Raw genomic sequence first — 23,675 nt, forward strand, 5'->3', positions numbered from 1 at the left:
TTCCCGTCTCTTGAACAATTCTGAGGCTTTACTGGTGGTCCAATGGTTGAGACTCTGTGCTTCCACTCCACGGGGCACAGGTTTGATTCCTCATTGGGGAACTGGGATCCTATATGCTACACGGTGTGGCCAAAACATTTATCTTTTTCCTAAAAATACAAATTAAAATGAACAAAAAACTTTATCTTTTTCTTTTAGTAACCTCATTGCTAAAACTTTTCTGTTCACACACATGGACACTCACACACCAGAAGACAGAACTGTCACAGATCTTCCAAGAGGATGACGTGGAGTCCCAAATAAATACTTTCCCAGCACAAATTGTCCTCAGCTTCAGACATATGTCAGAACCAATGGGCAAAATGTCCAAATAGCAGTTCGAGCTGAAAAGAGAAGTTTGCCTGGGCGCGTACTGGTGGTCTTGGAGCCTGTCAGCTGGTCTAGATGCCTGTTCAACCCAGGAAAAGCGTACGTTGGCAGCCAGTGCTGAGCAGGGGAGAAATAGGGCAGATCCCCGAAACACATGGTTTCGGCAGCTGCTAAGAGTGTTCCCCCAGACCCACCTCTTGGGGCTAGCTGGCCACAAGCAGCAGGCTCCTCACAGCCACCCCAGTGTGTGGTCATGGGAGAACCCCAGGGAGCCAGATACTGTGAGAGTGCAGCGGCCCCATGTTGGGGGCCAAAAACTGTTATCAAATGTAGGGGTCGGGGTGCTTGCTGCTCTAAAGACAGTAAAGAGGCAAGGCTGGTGGAAAGGAAAGTTTGCTGTATTTCTGAGCCGGCAAACTGGCGGGGAGGGCAGACTCCTATCCAAAGGCTGACTCCTCACCCCTGACAATCAGTGGGGGAAAGCTTTTACAGGTGCAAGGAGGGGGCTGCTTGCAGAAACAACACAGTCAGCTCTGACAGTCATCTTGAAGTTGGTCATGTGGTGTTCTGACCAGTGTCATCTTGATTGTTTTAAGTACAGCTAATCTTCAGTTCCAGGGTCACATTATTCCCATTTCTTTGAGTCCAACTCTTGGAACTGCGCAGCTTAGGTCATAGCTTAGAGAAGGAAATGGCAACCCACTCCAGTATTCTTGCCTAGAGAATCCTGTGGACAGAGGAGCCTGGTAGGCTGCTGTCCGTAGGGTCACACAGAGTCAGACACAACTGAATCGACTTAGCATGCGTGCATGCATTGGAGAAGGAAATTGCAACCCACTCCAGTATTCTTGCCTGGAGAATCCCAGGGACAGAGGAGTTGGTGGGCTGCCGTCTGTGGAGTCGCACAGAGTCAGGCATGACTGAAGAGACTTAGGAGCAGCAGCAGGTCATGGCTACAGTAAGCATCTATAAGACAGCTCACAGGATATGGCTCTGAGTGTTACATATAGCCCTTGAGGAGGGGCTGTATGACTCTGACTTTGCTTAAAGACTAAATGATTATTATTTAGTCTGTTGGACTTGTTTAGTCTTGTAGATATTCTGCATTTTCTTGTTTCTCTGATTAAACTGATTCGGTGACTGAAGTTTTTCCACAGTCAGAAGGCAGGGTGGGGACATGGGGGTCAAGGATCAGAGGGTCCTGCTCCGTTTCAGGGTCAGGCCCATCCTGGACTCGCTGCCCCTTTGGAGACCAGGCCCCTGGCTCTCTGTGTCCTGTCTCCTGACTGCTGAGCCGTGCTTGTTAGAGGTGGCAGTAAGGGCTGGGTGGGGGTGGGAGTCGGGCAGCGCCTGGCCTGGCCCAGGGGCAACACATGGCCTAGATTGGAGAGCCGTGATGCCTGCCAGCAGATCCAGGGCACACAGAGCCACCCAGCATTTGCACAGACTGCAGTGGTCTGAACTGTGGGCCCAAAGCCACATGTCCAGGACTCTTAGGAGACACATAAGTGGCTAATGGAGGCTTCGAGACTGGGCACCAGAGCAGCCAGAAGGGCATTTCCAAGAGCCCTGGAGCTCAGAGGACTGAGGAGGTGCTGAGCCTGGGCACGAGGAGGGAGGTGGCCTGCTACCAGGCTTCCTGACGGGCTTGGGTCCAGGTACCAGGTAGGGGTTCAGAGGGATTCTAGGGGCTGAGACCAGGGGTTCTGCATTGATTGGGGATGGCAAGGCAGGGCAGGGACGGGGAGCTGAGGTGGGTCTTTTGGGCCCGGTGCAAGGATTCAGCTGTGCCAGGTGGGCAGTGCCAAGGGGGCATATTGAGAAGCCTTCTGGGGTTCATTTGAGTCCCAGGGGGCCCTAACAGGTGTCCAGTCCTGGGGAGGGGGTGTAGGACGTGCACAAAAATAGATGTGCTTTCTGGCTTTGAGGGGCTGTGTGTGTCTATGAAGCAAACCGCAGATTTATGTCAAGCGAATATGCAATTATGTGGCCCGAGGTGTTATCGATAAGAATCCAGGAGCACAAAACCCTTGGGACAGCACGGTTCTGGTGGGGAGGCAGTCTTCTGAGAGAAGGTGCCCACACTGGAGCTGGAGGATGGACTTGGGGGAAGGGGAGAGGCGAAGGATATGGCGTGAGGGGCTCATGGGGGAGCAGCTGGGAGGTGGGCACGGGGGTTGCCACCAGGTGGATGTTGGGGTTACCCTAGGGACAAGGAGCCGGTCTGTACACAGGAAGCCCCCAGCCAACTCAAGGCTCATGCCTGTGGAGTCCCCGTAGCCCGTTGGGGCCCTGGGCCTAGAGTGGGGCACCTGGGATGCTTCCCTCGTCTCCAGTGGACTCTCTCCTGCCCTCCTAGCGCGTGAGCAGCCCACGTGCTGACCGCCACCGCCCACCTGTCCACCGCACCACGGCCACACCATGTCTGGCTCTTATGACGAGGCCTCGCTAGCTCCGGAAGAGACCACTGACAGCTTCTGGGAGGTGAGTCTTAGGTGCTCCGTGGGTCCCGGGCACCCGACAGCCTGGCTGCGTGGAGACCCAGGCTTCCAGCCACCCACAACCTCAACCCCTGACCCTCAAGCCCTTGGGGCCCCTTGGGAGCCCTCCATGTTCAGCAGATGGTGGTTGCCATGAAGTGGTCCCTACAGACCGCTGCTGCCCCTGCAGAGACCCAGTAGAATTCACAGTGTGGAGCAGGGCCCTCCTGACCCTGCCCTGGGGCCCCTGGCTCAGACTCCTAGTAGTTCACAAGGTCAAGTGCGCACTTTACAGCTTCCTGGGGTTTCACAGCCACACACACACCCCCCCACCCTCCCCACCACCCTCTCTGTGCTGTGGGCAGGGGGCAGGGCACTGGTACCCACATGTTGTGAGCTCTGGGGACCCCACAGCCAAGAGGCGGAGACAAGCCAGCATTACTGGAGCCTCCCAAAGTATTTGAGACCCAGAAAGACATTTTCCATTGGCTTCCAAAACCCAAAGCGCAGCAAACTGCCAAACCTAAATTAATAAGTGTTTAATGAGATGTCTACAAAACATAATATTATGTCAAGAAGCTGCAGCTCAACTCAACACTTATATGACTCTATATAAATATAATAGATTTTGCACGGCAAGAACAGAATGAATAATTCATCCGAGTCCAAGTCCAAATTATAAATATTCTTCCCCACTTGGTGACAGCGAGGAAATTCTATTTAAAGTGGGAGGAAGGAGAGAGTCCAGATGGTGGGGAGTGAGGGCTCGGACCCCCAGGGCGTTAGAGCGGGGCACCCCGGGAGGCCTGGCGGGCGCCCCCCCTACCCCCACGCAGGACGCGGTGGCCAGGGCTGGCGGCCGGGCCGGGGGGCGCTGGGGGCCCCGTGGGAGTCGTGCTTGCTGCTCCGCCACCAGGTGGGGAACTACAAGCGGACGGTGAAGCGCATCGATGACGGGCACCGGCTGTGCAACGACCTGATGAGCTGCGTACAGGAGCGCGCCAAGATCGAGAAGGCCTACGCGCAGCAGCTCACCGACTGGGCCAAGCGCTGGCGCCAGCTCCTCGAGAAAGGTGCCCCCTCTCCCCTCCGTGCCCGGCCCGAGCACACACCCAGGAGCTAACCGGCCCTCCACTGCCCAGTCCCGGGAGCACCCTGCCCCTGGATGCTCCTGCAACCTTCCATCACTGGGTCTTTGCCAGCCCCGCCCCTCACATGCACTCTTCCCCTCCCAAACTACCCAGGCCTCTCTGTCGCTGATCAACTCCACTTTCTGCAGTTTTGGATTGAATTTAGAGGGGAAAAAAGACTTTTTGTTGTTGTGCCACGGGGCTTGCAGGATCTCAGTTCCTTGATCAGGGATTGAACCCCGGGTCCACGGGGCAGTGAAAGCCTGGAATCCTAACCACGAGGTCACCAGGGAACTTACAAAACTTTTTATTTTGAAATAATTTAAGCTTAGAGAAAAATTTCTAGAATAGTACAGAGAATTACCTACCTTTCACCCAGACTCACCAGCTCATATTTTATCGGGTTTGTTTTCTCACGCCCTCTATTTATAGGCAGGTCTTTTCTGAGCCATTTAAGTTGGAGACATGCCCCTTCACCCTAAATCCTTCACTGTATTGCTGAAGAATAAGAACGTTTGTTTATGTAATCGCTGAAGAATAAGGACATTTGTTTATGTAATCATAGTTCAACTATCAAATTCAGGGCGTTTAATGTGACCCATATGCAAATTTTATGATAGCTATTGTTTGCCCTGGTCCAGATCCTGTGGGTTGTCTGGTTCCAGTGGCTTCCTGTTATGTCACCAGTTGGTTCTTCACTTTTACATTTCCGTCAGCATTCCTGGAGCACCAGGAGCTGGCCTGTGAGAACTCATGGGGTCCAAGTTGTCCCCCGTGGGGCTCACAAGCTAATGGAGGAGACAGGCAGCAGGCCCAAAGGCAGATGCTACATATAAGAAGAATTATGAGGGCTGCTGGCCGAGCTCTGTGAGGACAGAGTATTCAGAGAAGGCTTCCTGGAGGCGGTGGCTGTTCTAGAGGATGGATAAAGCTATAGGGAGAGCAGAGGAGGGCGTTTCTGCTGCCATGGGAAGTATGGGGACAGCCTCAGAGAAAGGAGGCTTTAAGGGGGCCTCTGGGCAGGGGGTGGCGAGGACCTGGGAACCCCCGGGCTGTTTCCTCAGGCCCACAGTATGGCAGCTTGGAGCGGGCCTGGGGTGCCATAATGACGGAGGCCGACAAGGTGAGCGAGCTGCACCAGGAGGTGAAGAACAGCCTGCTGAACGAGGACCTGGAGAAGGTCAAGAACTGGCAGAAGGACGCCTACCACAAGCAGATCATGGGCGGCTTCAAGGAGACCAAGGAGGCTGAGGATGGCTTCCGCAAGGCCCAGAAGCCCTGGGCCAAGAAGATGAAGGAGGTGCCTGGTGGGCGGGCGGCTGCCACGGAAGGGGCGAGGTCGGGCGGCAGGGCTCAGGGGGGCAGACTGAGCCATGAGAGGGCGTCCACAGACGCTGTGCGCTGCCCCCTGGGATTGTGCCCCTAGGGAGCAGCACTGCCTGCCAGGAGGAAGCATCCCCAGATGGGGCCAGCCCTGCAGGGTCTAACAGGAGGGTGTCCGTGGGGGCTGGCAGTGCAGGGCCACATGCACAGGTGGGTGGGCTCTGCCCCTGAATGCCTGGAGCCGGGGCCTGCACCACTTCTGCCTTTTGAGAGTGTGTGTTCGCAGCTCCCGGCAGAACAGACAGGAGGGATGGGAGGACAGTGATCTCGTTGGCTCCTACATACGAGTAGGCGCCCTGCCCCCTCACCTCCCTCCTCACAGCTAGAGGCAGCCAAGAAGGCCTACCATCTGGCCTGCAAAGAGGAGAAGCTGGCCGTGACCCGGGAGATGAACAGCAAGACGGAGCAGTCGGTCACACCCGAGCAGCAGAAGAAGCTGCAGGACAAAGTGGACAAGTGCAAGCAGGACGTGCAGAAGGTGGTGGCCGGGCCGGGGTCTCGGGGCCCCTTGGAGTGGGTGGCAGCTGAGAGCTGCAGGCCTGGGTCTCACTTCCCCTTTGCCCTGGTGCCCATAGACGCAGGAGAAGTATGAGAAGGTGCTGGACGACGTGGGCAAGACCACGCCCCAGTACATGGAGGGCATGGAGCAGGTGTTTGAGCAGTGCCAGCAGTTCGAGGAAAAGCGGCTGGTCTTCCTCAAGGAGGTGCTGCTGGACATCAAACGTCACCTCAACCTGGCCGAGAGCAGCAGGTAGCTGGGGGTGGCGGCATAGGGTTGGGTGGTGGGGGGGGCAGCAGGGTTTCCTGGGCCCTCATTCTAGTGGCAGGAAGGGAGGGCAGGGCTTCAGGGGCCGGTGGCTGCCTGGGTGAGCGCTGATGCACGCCAGGCCCTCAGGAAAGGTGCTTGGATGGATGGGTAAGCAGCTAAGATGGGGATGGAGAAGGGTGCCCACAGGGCATGCCTGGAGCTGCCCACTCAGAGATCGTGCTTCGAAAACCACCTGATTCCTGGCTGCCAGCACCCTGCTCTTCTGGACGGGCCCTCGCCGAAGCTGAGGTGCATCTTGCCCTGAGCCGCCCGTCTCCCCCATGCACAGCTACATCCAAGTGTACCGGGAGCTGGAGCAGGCCATCCGGGGGGCCGATGCCCAGGATGACCTCAGATGGTTCCGCAGCACCAGCGGCCCTGGCATGCCCATGAACTGGCCCCAGTTTGAGGTGAGGATGTGTGGGGATGGGGTAGAGGGATCCGAAACTGCTGGAAGGAGCCCTGGGGGGCAGCCCCCCAGCCTGACTGCTCCCCTTCCCTGGTGCCCCCCAGGAGTGGAACCCAGACCTCCCTCACACTGCTGCCAAGAAGGAGAAACAGCCCAAGAAGGCAGAGGGGGCAGCACTGGCCAATGCTGCTGGCGTGGTGGAGTCCACGTCTCAGGCTGGGGACCGTGGCAGGTGAGTGCCTCCTCCGGAGCTGCCTGGGGGGCCCCTACACTGGGGCCACTGAGTTTTACCTTCAGTTCAGTTCAGTTGCTCAGTCGTGTCCGACTCTTTGTGACCCCATGAATCGCAGCACACCAGGCCTCCCTGTCCATCACCAACTCCTGGAGTTCACTCAAACTCACGTCCATTGAGTCAGTGATGCCATCCAGCCATCTCATCCTCTGTCGTCCCCTTCTCCTCCTGCCCCCAATCCCTCCCAGCATCACAGTCTTTTCCAATGAGTCAACTCGTCTCATGAGGTGGCCAAAGTACTGAAGTTTCAGCTTTACCATCATTCCTTCCAAAGAACACCCAGGGCTGATCTCCTTTAGAATGGACTGGTTGGATCTCCTTGCAGTCCAAGGGACTCTCAGGCGTCTTCTCCAATACCACAGTTCAGAAGCATCAATTCTTTGGTGCTCAGCTTTCTTCACAGTCCAACTCTCACATCCATACATGACCACAAGTAAAACCATAGCCTTGACTAGACGGACCTTTGTTGTCAAAGTAATGTCTCAGCTTTTGAATATGCCATCTATGTTGGTCATAACTTTTCTTCCAAGGAGTTCAGTTCAGTTCAGTCGCTCAGTCATGTCCGACTCTTTGCAACCCCATGAATTGCAGCACGCCAGGCCTCCCTGTCCATCACCAACTCCCAGAATTCACCTACCTTAGGAGATAAGAAATGGTTTAAATGAGGACAACCTCGTGCTCCTCTCAGTGATAAAGATAGCCAGTCTGTGAGAGCTCCTGTGAGATGCGAGGCGCTGTGCTAACTAAGCGTTTTCCATATATTATCTCATTGAAGTCTCCCAGCACGCTGAGGAGTATGTCAATATTCCCATTTTACAGATAGAGAAACCGATACCTAGGGAGGGTAAGTGACTTGCCCAAGGTCACACAGCTGGTTTAGTAAGCCTCAGAGCCAAGATATGTTGCCCAAGAGGTCTGGCTCCAGAGTCCTCACTCACTAAATACGTATATATATGGCTTCCCTGGTAGCTCAACGGTAAAGAATCCACCTGCCAGTGCAGGAGCCTCAGGTTCAATCCCTGGGTCGGGAAGATCCTTTGGAGAAGGATATGGCAACCCACTCCAGTATTCTTGCCTGGGAAATCCCCTGGACAGAGGAAGCTGGCGGGCTATAGTTCATGGTGCCACAAAAGAGTTGGGCATGACTTAGTGACTAAAAATGAGCTTGGGTCATCTCTTTTTCTTCCAGTTTTAATGCTATATGATTGACATACACCACTAAGTTTAAGGTGTACAAAATAATGATGCGACTTACAGACATCATGACATATAGACAGGAATGATTACCACCATAAATTGAGTAAAACATCCATCATCTCCTATGAATTCAAGGTTAAGGAATTAGGAAAGAGTTGTTTTCCTGGTGGTGAGAGCTCAGGATTTACTGTCCTAATGTTCACAGATAACACACAGCAGTGTTGATTTATCGTGTTGCACATTAATTAACACGCTGCTCCTCCTACTGGAATGCTCACTCTTGGTCACTGGATTGTACTGCCCCTCTCAGATGCGGGGTCAGATGTTCTCTGGGGTCTCCTTCAGCACCCCCTCACTCCACGGCTGAGTGATGCTAATAGTCAGTCCTGCTTCCCATTTAAAGAGCCCTCAGTGAGGGCTCCCTCTTACAAGGCCTGCTCGGGCTTCCGTGGGATTTGGGGTCAGCGCCCTGGCTGGGAGGGGGCAGCCCTAGGGACCAGGTGAGGGGCCGCTCAGGCCGGGCCCTCTCCCTGCGCCTCAGTGTTAGCAGCTACGACAGGGGCCAGACTTACGCCACCGAGTGGTCGGACGATGAGAGCGGGAACCCGTTTGGGGGCAATGAGGCCAACGGAGGGTCCAACCCCTTCGATGAGGACGCCAAGGGAGTGCGTGTGCGGGCGCTCTACGACTACGACGGCCAAGAGCAGGACGAGCTCAGCTTCAAGGCCGGTGAGGGGCGGGCCCGGTGGGCGGGGCCGAGACCAGGGGCGGGCCCGGTGGGCGGGGCCGAGACCAGGGGCGGGCCCGGTGGGCGGGGCCGAGGCCAGGGGCGGGCCCGTGCCGGGGCAAGACCTGCGGAGACCCGTGCCCCCAGGGCAAGATCTGAGGTGACCCGTGGCCCCGGGGGCAAGACCTGGGGGTGACCTGTGTCCCGGGGGCAAGACCTGGACTGGAGTGCCGGGGCGGGCTCTAAGGATGGCAGCGGGGTGCCAGGGGTGGGATCTGGACCTGAGAATAGGGTGGGGGAGGGCCGGAAGGCGGACTGTGGGGGAGCCTGAAGGCAGGGGCGGCTGGGGGGAGGGATTGGAGCAGGGAAATGAAGCTGGAGGCGCTGCCAGCCTAGGCCTCCTGGGTGGAGCTGAGACCCAGACTAGCTGGTGACTGGGCCGCACCTGGATGTCGAGGTGTTGGTGGGGCTGGTCCCCGGGTTGGCACTTCGGCAATAATGCGGGAAGGGGGGTGTTGGGGTGGGCCCAGCCTAATCAGAGGGCTTCCGGGGAAGGTGGGGGTGGAGGTCCCACTCCGGCTCAGGTCAATCAGCTCCTCCGTGTCCTCTCCCTCCCTAGGAGACGAGCTCACCAAACTGGGCGAGGAGGACGAGCAGGGTTGGTGCCGCGGGCGGCTGGACAGCGGGCAGCTGGGCCTCTACCCCGCCAACTATGTGGAGGCCGTCTAGCGGCCCCGCCCCCCTGCCCCCAGCCCTCGCTCCTCACCCGCCGCCCCCCTCCGTGGCGCCTCCCGCTCCCCACCCCTGCCCCCCACCCCCCACCCCTGCCATAGAGTTCCAGACATATTTTCCGATCAAGCTTTTATTTTTTTAAAAGTCAAAACAGAACAAAACAAAAAATATAAAGAGACGGAGCATTTGCAGGGCTGCCTGGAGGCCAGGGTGGTGGGACTTGGGGTGATGGCCCCAGGGCAGGTGAGGGTTTAGGACTTAGCCCGACAGCGACATCATCACATCTGCTCTTCAGATCCCACCAAAGAGTCTCCTGCGCCCAGAGGGGTGTCGCCTGGACCCTTCCATCCTCGGTGCCCCCAGCCTTCCCCCCCACCACCCCCATCCCCACCTCAGGCTGCCAGCGCCTGGCCCCAGTCTCCGGGCCTGGTTTTCTTGCCCTCCGCCTCCTGCCCCGCCCTGCTCCCCTCCTACCACCTACTCTCAGAGGCCTCCTCTGAAGACCCCCGAGAAGGGGGCCACCCCTTTAGTCTTCCAGTCTGCCTGGGGGAGTGCCCTTCTCCTAGCCTCGTCCCTGAGGACTGGTGGGGCTGGAGGAGGGATGGTCACCCCCATCTTCTCTGACAGAGGTTTCTGGGGTCCCTAGCCTCTTCAAGACATGAAGAGGCGTTAGCTGGAGTTGCGGACAGCGTCACTGGTATAGGAGGAGGGGTGAATAGGGATGGGGTCGGGGAGGGGCTGGGACTCCACTGGGGCCCTTTTTTCCAGCTGTCGGCAAGTTGGGCCCAGTCTCTTCCCCAGAGCCAGACCCCCGCCCCCTAGTCACTAGCAGAGGCCCCATCCTGCTCTCAGGCAGTGGGGAGGGGGCCCCCAAAGCCCAGGGCAAAGCCAGCAACAGTAGCAGCCTCCTCCCATTTCCTGTGGAGGAGGGCATCTTGCCCGCCCTCCCTCTCTCTCTCTCCCTCCCTCCCCTCCCTCCAAGTCCACCGAAAACTGCAGATCCACCAGGCTAAACCGGCCTCGCCTCCCTCCTCCGCGCCCCTGCTCTGGTCTGCCCAAGGAGACTCCGCGGAGGACCAGGCAGGGGAAAGCCTGCGGCCGGCGGGGAGGGCCTGGGTCTGCAGGGACCCTGGCCGCCGGGGCAGTACCGTCACCGGGTCTTTCTTCTTGCCCCCCTCCCAACTCCAGCCCTGGCCCCTTGCAGCCCCTCCTCCTGGCGGCCCCCATCTCTGCATGCCTGGGTCTCAGGGAAAGGACTTCCGTGGGCGGGAAGGGGACGAGGGCCTCCCGAGAGCAGCAGTGTCTGCTGAGGTGGGTGGATGGAGGCCGTGCTGGCCTACCAGGTGTTTGTACCAGGGCCCAACCAGCCTGGTCCATAGAGTGGGAAGCCGCCTGGGCAGGCCAGGATCCCCAGGCGGGGGAAGGATGGGAAGCGGCGTCTCTGAGGCCCTGAGACTTCCTGCAGCGGCAGGGGAGGCCGCTGCTCAGGGCTGATGCTCCTGCCAAGCCTCCCGCCGAGCCTCGGGCCTGCAGACACCCCATGCACTCTGCTGGGGTGGCGCTTGGCCGCCCTGGCCTCCAGGTAACAACAACACGACCCCCAGCCTCTCTGCCACCCTCGGTCTTCTTTTGCTCCCTGCTGCGTTTGCCCAGAGCCCACTCAGGAGGTCCCAGACCCCAGCCTCCAGGCCCTGTGCCTAGTCCTGTGGGCACAGAGGACCCTGGCAGAGGCGCTGGGGCAGGCCTCCCTCGGGGCCAGGGGACTCTGGGGGTGTGAGGACCCCCCACTTCCAGCACCCCTGTTCTTGCCCCTGTCTGCTGTCTGCGCCCCTGCTGCAGCCTGAGGTGGGACCCAGGCCCCTGAGAGCCTGAAGCAAGATTTCAGAAGCCCTCAGGCCTCCAAACTCCCCAGGTGAAGCCTCTTCAGCTTCTCCCCTAGGCAGGAATTGGGGCAGGGGGCCTCTGTCCTTGCAAAGCAGAAGGCCCGCCCGTTTGCACCCTGGGGCCTGGGCTCCCCTCTCCGTGCCCGCGGCCTCCTGGCACCCGGGTGGGGCTGTGGCCCTGGCTGGACCCCAGGCCCATCCCCCTCCACACTCCAGCTGCCAGCTCCAGGGCAGGGACTCGAAACCCCTTTCCTTCTGAGCAGCCACCTCCACGGGCCCACTGGGGACCCCTCTCTCTCATCCCCAGGCTCCTCAGGACCCCAGGGAAGGAGGGTCTCCCACCCGAAGTCCCCCTGAGCCCCACCTGCCAGTGCTGGCATCGGGCACTCCACACCGAGCGTGGGTGCCCACACCCACCGCCTCTTGTAGCCCACCCCCACCCCGCCCACCCCCTTGATGCCGCGCGGGCCGCCCCGCGGGGCTCGGGTCTCGGCGGCGAGTACTGTGTTCTGTCCCCAGTGAAGCCCCGTTTCTGTGGTCCGGCTCTGCGAGGAGCCAGGGCTGCCCCGCTGCCCGCCACCCCAGGCTTCCTGACTCCATTAGTCCAACACTTGTGAACCTCCGAGAAGTGCTGTGGTCTCAGCAACGCACCTGTTTTGTACATGATTGTGTAATTTAAAGGTGTATAAATACAGATATATATATATATAAGTTGTGATTGTACAACTGTGGATAAAGTCCAGAACTGTGTCAACCTGGCTGGACGTGTGTCCTCTTGAGTCTTGTGTGTCTCTCAGGCTCTTGTGAGTTCTCTACAGCTGGAGTCCATTGGGGAGGTGGTGCCCCAGGGTGCTATTCTGGGGGACCACCAAGGTGGGGGGCCCCCGGGGCCTGTCTATGCAGGGAAGCTCACCCCAGATGCTCTCTGAGGCGCCAAGACTGTGGCCTTTAGAGTCCCAGGCACCTGGTGATGAGCACTGGCCAAGAGAGCTGGGGCATCTGGGGTCCCAGACCTAGGGTTCAAGGGTGAATTTGACTCCCAGGTAGGTTCAGTTTTTAAAGTGAAATTCTAAAAGTGACTGTGGAGGCCTGTGGCTCGTGGCCATCCACAGTCCCAGGCTCCCTGTAATATCAGTCACGCTGCACCTTTGCCTGACCTCGGACAGCATTTCTGTGTGGGACCCCTCCGGGGGCCGGACTGGGGCTCTGGGCCCCTAACTCCATCCCAGCTTCAGCTCCAGGCCCGGTCTCTGCTCCAGCCTTCCCCACTCCAGCCAGACCCCCTCTGGGGCAGGCAGGAGTCCCAGCTCTAGTCCCAGTCTGGCCGTCGGTTCATGGTGTCCCAGTCACCAGCCTGGCCCTCACCCCTGTCTGGTTAGATGTCTCTCTGAGGCCCTTCTGGCCCCAACAGCCTGGCAGGGTCCCGACACAAAACCAGCCTTCAAGGTGTCATCGTTCTAGAGTCCCGTCGCCGCCCCCCCCCCACTGCTTCCCCCCCGCACTGCTTTCCCCCAGCCTCAGGGCATGCTCATTTGACCTGGGGACACTATCTGCTTCTCTCCCATATTCTTCATCCCCAGATCCACCTCCAGGGACACGCCCCTGGTTTGAGTCTTCGGATAAAGGCACGAGTTAACCTCGAAGTATTTGGACAGGCTGTTCGGTGCGGAGCCCTGGAGGCGGGCTGCCCTGAAGAAGGTCAGGGGGAGGTCCCAGGCTAGATGGGGCTCTGACGGGCAGTGCGTGTGCAGGAGGAAGAGGCTTCTGGTGTTTGCTGCCGGCACACGGGGTGTCACCGGATGCGTGTGTGCCTCTGTGCCCCATGGCAGATCCACCCAGCAGGGAGCGGCCCCCGCCCCCCCGCGGCGCGGGTGCCATTCTGGCGCAGCTCCAGCTCCCCACTCCTCGCCCTGGTCCCCTCCCCGCTTCCCTCCGGCCCCAGCCTGCGATCGGAGGCGCTCCAGGCCCTGCTAGGGACCTGAGAGCAGGTGGCTCCAGGGACTCCGGTGGGGGCGGGGGGCGGGGGAAGGCTGGAGACAAAACCAGTTCAGCAAAGCCGAACTGGGTTCTGGCTGGGGTCCCAGCCCGCCCCCTCCCCAGGGGTGGGCAGACAGCAGGGGCCCAGCGAGGCACCGGCCTGGGGCAGGCCGCCCACCCCCGCCTCCTCAGGTGCAGTCCCAGCTGACATGCCAAGGTGCTGTTTGCTCACTGCCAGAAGGAAACGTTCTTCTGGAGACAATAAAATCGCTGAGGGTGCAAGGCGCAGCACAGGGCAGCGCTTAACCCTCTGTGGTCGAGGAGCCGCGGGTTGGCCCCCATCCGACTCCCGACTCCCTCCCGGGAAGCCAAGCCTTAAGGCGGTGAGGGCAGGGGCGGGAAGCAAGGGGGGGCGGGAGACAAGGGGGGGTGGGGAGAGCCCTGTCCTTGTGGGCTCCGTCCGGGTTCTGCCGCTGATCAGCCATGTGACTGGGAGCAAGTGCTTAACTGCTCTGAGCCTCAGTTTCCTCAGCTGCAAAGTTGCAGGTGGGGGTAACCTCACAGTTTCTGTTGAGAGTTCCTTGGACAGCAAGGAGATCCAACCAGTCTATCCTAAAGGAAATCAGCCCTGAACATTCATTGAAAGGACTGATGCTGAAGTCGAAGCTCCAGTACTTTGGCCACCTGATGCAAAGAGCTGACTCATTGGAAAAGACCCTGACGCTGGGAAAGATTGAAGGCAGGAGGCAAAGGGGACGACAGAGGATGAGATGGCTGGATAGCATCACCGACTCAATTTTGAACCAATTCTGGGAGATGGTGGAGGTCAGGGAAGCCTGGCGTGCTGCAGTCCGTGGGGTGGCAAAGAGTCAGACACGACTGAGCAGCTGAACAACGACAACAAATGGCAAAAAAGCAGTCGGAGCACCTAGTCGGCCCTCAGAACACCTGAGCTGGATGAATAAACGTGAGGCGGGGTGTGAGGAAGTTGCGTGCCTTTGCCCAAGAGAGAGGGTCCCATCTCCCTCGGCTCACACACACTCAGACCCGCCCCCTCCCATCATGAGCTCTGGCCCCTGACACCCCACTCACAGGGCTCACAGCTTTAGTACCACTGAGGGCTCGAGAGAGGAACTGCCCACACGCCAGCCTCTCTTCCCCTGTTCACTGCAGGGCCGGCCTCCCACGAGGAGGGCTGAAGGCCCCCCTCTCCCACGGCTTGGCTACCCATCCCAGAGCCCCCAGGTTAGCCCAGCAGCGGCCAGGCTGTGGGTCCCCTCGCAGGAAAGGCAGCCCTCAGCCCTTCTGGGGGGAAGTCTTGACCCCCCTGACAGAGCACAAGGACAGAAGGATCCCACCACCTCTCCAGTCCTGTGGGAGACCCTCCTCAGCTCAGTCCACCCCCCTTCCAGCTCCCCTTTCCAGCCCCGCCTTCCAGCCCACACCAGGCCAGGGGAGACAAGGGCCCCTCCAGCTCCTCGTGGGCCTTGAGGACTCTCTGTCTTTCTCCCACTGCTTCTGCCCATCAGCTGTCCCTTTCCTGTTTCCTAAGCGTTGAGGCTCAGCTCAATGCCGCCTCCCCCAGGAAGCCTCCTTTGACCACCCCAGGTTCCTGTGACCACAACGACTTGAGTATGGATGGCCTCTGGTCTGTGCTTCACACTCACTGCAGACACTGGGACCACATCAGTTCCCTAGGATCTTTATTATCCATCCCCAGGGCACCCCTGGCTTCCCAACTCGGGGGTCCAGATGTCTCCTGGCACCACACCAGGCGAAGTGCTGGACGGGCAACAGAGGGCACTGGAGGGCAAGTGGCCTTGGCCAAGTCACTGCCATTCTGTCGGCTCTGCTCTGGAACGTCTCGGGTCAGAGGCTGCAACAGAGTGCAGGGCCCTTCCCTGGGGAGCCATGAGCACCGAGGACAGCCCTGCCTCCCTCCATCCTCCAGTGGACTGGCCGTGGAGCAGTCAGGCCCAAGCGGGAAGCACCGCCCGACCCTGGGGCTCTCTGCCCAGAGAGCTCACTGACATCTCTGGGAACAGTGGGCCATCCCCTCCCTGACCTTGAACTCTGGATGCCACAGACTGCCCTCTTTCCCAGCTCTGGGTCTGGCCAAAGCAGGGCAGGCAGGAGGGAGGTCTGGTGAGGGCACGTTTCAGGCCCGGGACCCGGCGCTCAGATGGGGTGCACGAACTGGTAGACCAGGCGCTGGGAGATGTCGGGCTTGCGGATGATGCCCTTCTTGTAATACTGGCGGATGGAGCGGCTCAGCTTGTCGTAGTTCATGGCAGGGCGGTTCTTGCGGATGCCCCACAGCCGGGCCACCTGCGCGGAGTCCTCGATTTTGAAGATGCCTGGGGCAGCGGGGGGCCCAGGGAGAGCCAGCGGAGCAGGAGGGAGAGAGACCAAGACCAGCAGATCAGCCTTGCAGAGTCAGGGGAGCCGGGGTCGCTCCAGGGCTGGGCCAGGCTGTGGGGCCACAGCTGGGCTGAGAGTTAAATCAACGTGTGGGGAGGTGTAGCACGGGGCCTGGGAAGTGGGGGATTGTACTGTGGACTCAGAGCGCCTGGGTGCAGGGTGAGCCTGCGGTGGGTGACTCGGGGCCTTGCCAGCGCCGGCTCCTAAACAGCCCGCACTGAAGCCCTGTGGGGCTCCAGGCTGCGGACACGGCTCACTCCGCAAGGTCACCTGTGCGGTTTCCCAGCCTGCAAGACCTCTATGGGATTCTCGGCCACTTCGGCCTACGCAGCCATTTCTGGCAGGATGAATTGGTAAGAGACGGTTGAAAGAGTGGATTGGGAACCAAGCCCACCTGGGTTGGAATCCTGGCTCAGCCGTTTTCCAGCTTTAGAAGCTGAGACCCCCTTTTTCCGGTCAGTTAGAGGGCTTTGTGGTGACCACCGTCTTGGTGAGTGGTTACAGAAAGTCCTTGGAGTAGAGCCAGGAGGAAGGGGCTATTACTCACTAATATCCCCAGGGCTCCGTCTAAAGCACCTGGCAAAATCCAGGTCAGCACGCCCTCTCCAGGCAGGCTTCCCAGATCACCCCGTGTTCCCTGATCTCCCTGTCCTCTATCGTGGGATGGTCTCCCTGAGGGACCGGCTCACTCTGTCTCAAATACACATACGAGATCACCACACCTCGTGTAGGAACTTCCCCACCCCTCCTAAGCCCTTTCCCATCCCGAGCTCTGCACTCAGCCCTGAGTCGCTCCTCTCTGAGGTCCTCCTCAACCCAGGTACAGCTGGTCCTCTCGCAGCCAGATACGTTCTGCATACCAGCTCATTCCACTGCTGGTTTTCCTACAAGACTGTAGGTCCCTAGAGGATGGGGTGTCACTGAATCCTCCCCACAGCTCCAGGACACTATGCTGCTGCTGCTGCTAAGTCACTTCAGTCATGTCCGACTCTGCGACCCCATAGACGGCAGCCCACCAGGCTCCCCCGTCCCTGGGATTCTCCAGGCAAGAACACTGGAGTGGGTTGCCATTTCCTTCTCCAATGCATGAAAGTGAAAAGTGAAAGTGAAGTTGCTCAGTCGTGTCCGACTCTTAGCGACCCCATGGACTGCAGCCTACCAGGCTCCTCCGTCCATGGGACTTTCCAGGCAAGAGTACTGGAGTGGGGTGCCATTGCCTTCTCCCCGGGACACTATAATCCTCCATAAATGTTGGCTGAGCAAGTGTGGAACCAGAGGAAGTGCTCAGTGAAGGTTTGTTGGATGACTGAATCTAATCTGTTTCAAAAATACGAAGATTGGAGTCCGGGTACCCATAGCTACTAACAGCAGAATGGGACCTAGAACCCAGGTTTCTCGGCTCTGGGCCTTTCCCAAAACACACACCCGTACACCATCCAGCCCTGTGCTGGCCAGTGCAGTTACCACTAGCCACCTGTGGCTGTGAGTCCTTGAAAAGTAGTCAGTCTGAATTGAGATGCAGTGTAAGCGTGAAATACACACCAGATTTGAAAGAATAAAACATCTCATTAATAATTTTATACCAATTATATGTTGAGATTAGAAGAACATATAATATTGGATTAGATGGACATATTATTAAAATTAACTGTACCTGTTTTTAAGCATTTTAAACTGTGGCTACTTGAAAATCTAACCCTGCCTGTGTGGTTTGCTCTGTATTTCTCATGGGACACCACCAGCTTCCTCAGTGCAGCTCTGATGTTTTGAGGGTAGAGACTATGTCCCATTCTCTGGAATTGTACGGCCCTGCTATGTCCCGGGCATGTGGCCGCTGGGGACCCTCAGCAGGCAGAGCCTGGAAGGGGACAGGTGTGGACACAGACTGCACAGACCCTGGGGTGGTTCAGGGTCCAGTGAGAGTGCGTGTGTGATATTCAAGGCAAAGGTGGGGGCGGGCGGCTGCAGCCCCCTGCCCAGCGCCTGGCAGGACCACAGCTCCCCCCGCATCTCACAGCCTCCTCGTCCTGACCCCACCACCACTCACCCTTCTCCTTGTTGAGCCACCGGATGAAGCGGCCGTAGCTGTGCGGCTTCAGCAGAAGCTCCTTGAGAAACTGCCAGAGGTGGATGGGCTGCCCGGAGCAGGACGAGTCCACCTCGCTGTCCGTCCAGCTCTCCTCACTGGTGGAGGCTGGGCAGTCAAGAGGTGATGGTGAGCGGGGAGCCCCAGTCCTCAGTGGCCGCCACCCTGTCACCCCCCAGACCCGGAGCCCTGGCCATGCGCCTCCTTGCCCTGCCCGACTCACCGCAGAAGTGAATCGCCCCCGGGGACGTCCTCTCTTTCATCCAGGCAGCTGCGGGGCAAGGAGGGGAAGTTGGGACCCCAGAGAGACGCCCCCCAAGGGAGGAGGAGGGTGTTTGGGTAGAACTGTGGGGTCACAGAAGCCCCAACCCCCCCGCACCCCTCCCCCCAACCCCCCCCCCAACTCCCGCCCAGTGGCTCTCTCCCACCTGCCAATCTGGGAGACAGCTGCTTACAGAGCTGCTTCCTGGAAGAAAGTTTAGGATTTGGCAGCTGAGAGGGGCCTTCTGCGTGCTGCCCCTGGTTCAGAGAGGAGAGTGCAAGTCAAGCCCTGCCGGTCACCTGTGAAACGGGCCTGGGACACCCCTCACAGGTCTTGCACGGAAGCGTGGTGATGAGGTCTGCACGGTGTCCCACTCAGAACTCAGCATAACAAAAACACTCCCTGCCCTCTGGCTGCCAGCTCCCTGCACCCTTCCACCCCCACCGGCTTCCCACCTGCCTCCCTCCCCAGAAGAGGCAGCGGGAGGCGGAGGCAGTCGCCTTCTGCCCACGCCACCACCCAGCTCTCAGCCTGGCACTGCCCACTGCTCTTGTCAGCCCCTGGCAAGTGGCCTGGGCTGGGGGCTGGACACTGGTCTCTGATCGGGCCATGAGAGTGGGACCTGTCCCTTCATTCATCCTGGGCCCCAAGGGGCAGAGCCGTGACTCAGGGAGCAGGGGACACAGGTTTGATCCCTGGTTTGGGAAGATCCCACATGCCGCAGGGCAGCTCAGCTCGTGTATCACAGCTACTGAGCCAGCATGCCCTCAAGCCCGTGCTCTGCAACAAGAAAAGCCGCAACAGTGAGAAGTCCGTGCCCTGCAACGAAGAGTAGCCCCACTCGCCATGCCTGGAGAAAGCCCACTGGCAGCAATGACAGCCCAGGGCAACAGCAAAAATTAATAAAAACAGATAAATTTTTAAAAAGGGAATTCCCTGGCTGTCCAGTGGTTAGAGCTCTGTGCTTTTGCTGCCAAGGGCCTGGGTTCAATCCCTGGTTAGGGAACTGAGATCCCAAAAGCCATGCAGTCACGCAAAAAAAAAAAAAAAAAGATCAAAAATAGGTCTGCTGTACAAACAAAGAAGGGGAACAAGGTCCAATATACACTGTCCAATACAGAGCAGCGTGATACTCATGTATTTGTGTTAGGAACGGGTAGAAGTCACACTTACTCTTGCTTGTATACGCATAGACTTCCCTTGGCAAGGTACCCGAGAAACGGGCCACAGTGGTTGCCTCAAGGGAGGGGGGTTGGGGGGCCAGGGGAGGGCTGAGGGAGGGGTACCCTCAAGGTATACTGTGGTTCACAACAGTTTGTTTTTTAAAAAATTCTGTACATTTATTGCCTTATTTCTGCTTTAATGAACTACGACATAAAACAAGCACAAAATTTTTACAAGGACAAGGAAGGAGGACTTCCGAGGATCCAGTGGCCTACATCCTCACCGTCTAAGTTATATTCTTAACTTGCTGCATGTTCTGTCCTGGGTTCTGTGGCCTTGATCAGGGTAGGCAGAAGGTCGGGGCTGGAGGACTCACCCAGGGTCCAGGGAGGCAGCGGTCACTGGGGCCGGGATTCAGAACGGAACCCAGGTTGGAACAAGGGGCTGCTTCCCCTGTAACCCGCGGGCAGGCATCCTGGCCTAACTTCTCCCCTGATGTCCCCGGCTTGGAGCCTGGGGGTGGGGTGGGCAGTGCTCCACCCACCTGATTTCCAGATGTCCAGATGGGCGTGCAGCACGTCCCCGCCAAGGGGCGAGCGCTGGCGGAACTGCTCCTCAGACATGGCACACAGCTCCTTGCCCCCCAGCTCCTGGAAGGCCTTGCCCACGGGAGGCAGCCGGTACTGGTGTTCCGTCCACAGCAGCCACTTCTGCACATTGCCAGGGCTCCAGTCCACAGGGTCTGAGCAAAAGACACTCTTTCAGCCCCGGAGTCTGCTTGAAGGCATTGCCCCCGGGGGCCCCTCTGCCCTGATGGAGCCCCCCGTGGGAAACTATGCTCTTCTGGAATGGCCTCCAGGCCAGACAGAGGCTTGAGGGGTTCTGTGGAGGGGATTACCCAAGAAGAGAGGGGATGAGGGGAAGGATCCAGGGCCCCAGAAGCAAACATGGCTCAGGGCAGGGGAGCCTGGAGCTTCTGCACCTCCATCTCACCTGAACCTCAGCTCCTCCCAGACCCTCCCAGCCCCTCCAAAGGACCCTTTGGGGAGCCCCAGCCCTGGAGGGGAAATTGATACTATACCAGAGACACCCCATATTCTTTCTTTCCCAGATTCCTCTTGCCTTCCTGAAACCCTCAAAGGACCAGAGAAAAACCCAACCAGGGATCGGCCCCACCCACCGCCTCCCATCGTGTTTCCCCGAGGAGGAAGCTAAGACACCGAGGGGGCTCCCTCCCCTCGTCCAGCACCTGACAAAGGGCTGGCTGTCAGGGCGCTGCTCAGCGCACGTGCACCGAGTGGGCGAAGGGCAGGACGCAGGGTGCTCGTGGGACCGAGGCCCGGAGGGATGTCCCTGGCTGGGCTCCAGCTGTCTCCCTGGGGAGCTGCCCTTGGGTGAGCCCAGCAGGACGCTGGGGGGTGGTGGGCAGCTGCTGCCTGGACACAATGGGGCCTCCAAGTGAACGCCACGCTCTAAGCGGGTGACCTGCAGACCGACCTGCCCCCACCTAATAGACTCATTTTCCTCCCCAGGGTCAAAGCCATTTGTTTCTGTCCCTATTGTTCACAGGGCAGGGCCCTCCCCAGCCCAGGGTGGGAGCGGAGGCGCCGTGGGAAAACCTCAGGGGTGGGGGCTGGCTGCAGCGCTGGGCCACTGGGGGCAGGAGCCCTGAGCACAGGCTGCCTCAAGGGCAGCCCCAGCTGAGACTATTGTGGGGCAGGGGCTGGGCCCAGATGACTTTGGGGAGGAGGAGTCAGGCCTGAGGACCTTTCCTATGTGGGAGGTTCAGACGCCAGGGCCCGAAGGCCAAGGAGATGCTTCAGACACACCCAAAGCTGGAGAGGCAACGGCGGGACGGGGATGGGGACCCAGCAGCCCCTCAACCGGCAGCATCAGCTCCGCAACCACACCCTCCCAGCCCCAGCAGACACACACACACACACCTCACCTCCTCAAGCCTGCATCCCCACCGGACCAGAGACACATTGATCTATTTATCTATGATCTGTTTCATCACTGTAACGTCAGCTTAATGAACAGAGGAGCCTTTCTGCTGTGTCCACGCTGAATCCCCCATATAAAGGATAAGGGCTTATTAAGTGATTGTGTGTTGAGCATCTGTTAAGTCCAAGGAACTGGGGGTGTGTGTGTGTGCGTGGTCAGTTGCTTCAGTCGTGTCTAACTCTTTGTAACCCCATGGACTGTAACCTCCCAGGCTCCTCTGATGGGATTCTCCAAGCAAGAATACTGGAGTGGGTTGCCTTGCCCTCCTCTGGGGGATCTTCCCGACTCAGGGATCGAACTGGCATCTCCTGAGTTGGCAGGCAGATTCTTTGCCGATGAGCCACAGGGGTAGCAGGAGCTAGTGACATACCAGTGAACAAAACAAGTGGAAACCCCTGTCCTCGGGGCATGCACATTCCCCTGAGGGAGACAGTCGGGGAACAAGGTAAACATGCAGCATGTTGGATGGTAGGAACCTCCAGAGAAATAGAGCAGGTCGGAGGAATAAGAGGTGGGGGTCTGGGCAGCAGTTTCAGTAGAAGGGTCAGGAAAGGCCTCATCGAGATGATGCCATTTGAGTCAAGGCCTGAAGGAGGTGAGGGGTGAGCCAAGTAGATATTTGAGGGACGAGCGCTCGGGTTGAGGAACTAGCGAGTGCAAAGGTCCTGAGGTGTGAGCGTATGGCAGAGGCAGGAGAGTCTGAAGCAGAACAGGCCGGCGGACCGTGGACTGACGTGTGAGAGGAGGTGGGCCAGATGGTGCAGAGCTCCTATTCATTCACCCGGAGCCTGCCACGTGGGGACCCCAGGCTGGCGTGGCCGGCGCGCAGAGAGGCTGAGAACCTGGGCTCCCAGGCTCGCCGCTGCTGCGTTAGGGGCTGGCCGCAAGTGGAGAAGCACCAGCATCTCTGGGGGTGACCACAGTGCGCCAGGCGGTGCCCACACCCCTCCCGGTGGCCTCCGCTGGCAGAGGAGGGGCTCACCTGCCGTGATGTTTAGCAGCTTGCACGCCGTCTCGATGTCCTTGAGCACCTCGCCCACCACCATGGACTGCACCTGCTCCAGCGAGTGCTCCTCCAGGGTTAGCCCGCCCGGGGCCAGGTCCAGGCTGCCCCCCGGGGCTTGGCTGTCGATGACCGGGCACTGCTCGGGCTCGTCGGGTGGCTCCACCCGCGTGCTGGCCCCAGGGCCCTTGGCCGCCCAGCTGCTGTCCTCAGGGTACAGCATGTCAAAGTAGGAGAGGTAGAAGGTGGGCAGGCCCTGCTCAGGGGTGGCAGGCGGGCTGGGGCTCCAGTCCCGCCGCTCGGGCCCCGTCCCCGCCGCGGCCGCCTTCTCCAGGCCTGTTCGCAGCGCGCTGTCCGGGGGCAGCAGGAGGCGGCCGGGCGGCCCGGGGCTCAGGCCTGGGCTGGCGCTGCCCATGCTCCTCGGGCTGGCGGCTGTGTCTGCAGAAGCAGAAGAGGAGGGAGAGTCAAGCCCCGGTTGCTTCCCTGTCCCCATGGGGGCCGCTAAGCTGGTTATGGAGATGAGGAGCCCAGTGGGTAGCGGCCGGGCCTGGGAGAGAGCCGGGGCTTCCGGGTCACTGGGCAGCTGAGACGGGGCTGGGCAGACGGGCCTTGTGGCTGGGAGGGGGGCTGTGCAGAGCTGCAAACAGACGGCTCCCTCACTCCCCAGGGAAGCCACGGTGCTGGGAGCAGCGTATTTTTACACAAGTAACCTGTTTAAAACAATCTCCTGAGGTGCTTGATCTCATTCGGTCCTCACATAGGAAGGCACAATTAGTTCCATTTGGCAGATGAGCAAACTGAGGCCTGGACAAGGCGACTGGCCCCCCACCCAGATCCCAGTCTGCTGTTCGGTTGAGGAAGCTCCTTCTGTGGTGCTGGTGGTGGTTTGATTGCTAAGTCGTGTCCGCCTCCTGCGACCCCATGGCCTATAGCTCCCCAGGCTCCTCCGTGCATGGGATTCTCCAGGCAAGAATACTGGAGTGGGTTGGCATTTCCTTCTCCAGGGGATCTTCCCTACCCAGGAATCAAACCTGGATCTCCTGCTCTGCAGGCAGATTCCTAATCTTTTCTGCTGGAGCAAAACTTGTTTCCTTTTGTTCTGCCCTTGAAGAGGGTAGGGAAGGGAAAAGGTCACCATAATCTTCCACGGGCCAGGTGAAGACAGCAAGGAGCAAGTGAGGGTGTGGCAGGGAGAAGCCCCTTCCAGATCAGGTAGGCTGCCCCCTGCCCCTCGCACAGGGCCGGTTTTGTGAGTTCTGTCGTTTAGTCATGTCTGACTCTGTGACTCCATGGACTGTAGCCCGCCAGGCTCCTCTGTCCATGGGATTCCCTAGGCAGAAATACTGGA

At 59.1% G+C, this 23,675-nt stretch overlaps 2 protein-coding genes across 3 annotated transcripts; one reads left to right on the plus strand and one right to left on the minus strand.

Annotated features, from left to right (window-relative positions):
- The first annotated feature begins 2,790 nt into the window (after nt 1-2,790).
- On the plus strand, nt 2,791-9,524 carry PACSIN1 (protein kinase C and casein kinase substrate in neurons 1). Its single transcript, XM_068960605.1, has 9 exons — nt 2,791-2,853; nt 3,766-3,922; nt 5,044-5,279; nt 5,685-5,840; nt 5,938-6,113; nt 6,460-6,580; nt 6,684-6,811; nt 8,610-8,797; nt 9,415-9,524. The coding sequence occupies exons 1-9, from the start codon at nt 2,791-2,793 to the stop codon at nt 9,522-9,524; spliced, it is 1,335 nt and encodes a 444-aa protein (XP_068816706.1).
- Nucleotides 9,525-15,565: 6,041 nt separating this feature from the next.
- Nucleotides 15,566-22,742, minus strand: SPDEF (SAM pointed domain containing ETS transcription factor). 2 transcript variants are annotated; one of them, XM_068961056.1, is made up of 5 exons: nt 22,307-22,742; nt 19,865-20,062; nt 18,118-18,165; nt 17,856-18,002; nt 15,566-15,744 (listed from the first exon to the last, which is right to left on the minus strand). In XM_068961056.1, exons 1-5 carry the CDS (start codon nt 22,740-22,742, stop codon nt 15,566-15,568), a joined length of 1,008 nt encoding a protein of 335 aa, XP_068817157.1. The 2 variants fall into 2 exon arrangements, with proteins under 2 accessions (XP_068817157.1, XP_068817158.1); XM_068961057.1 differs by lacking the exon at nt 18,118-18,165.
- Between the last annotated feature and the right edge of the window lie 933 nt (nt 22,743-23,675).

Source organism: Capricornis sumatraensis, chromosome 22 (genome assembly GCF_032405125.1).
Source record: "Capricornis sumatraensis isolate serow.1 chromosome 22, serow.2, whole genome shotgun sequence".
NCBI classification, from domain to species: Eukaryota; Metazoa; Chordata; class Mammalia; order Artiodactyla; family Bovidae; genus Capricornis; species Capricornis sumatraensis.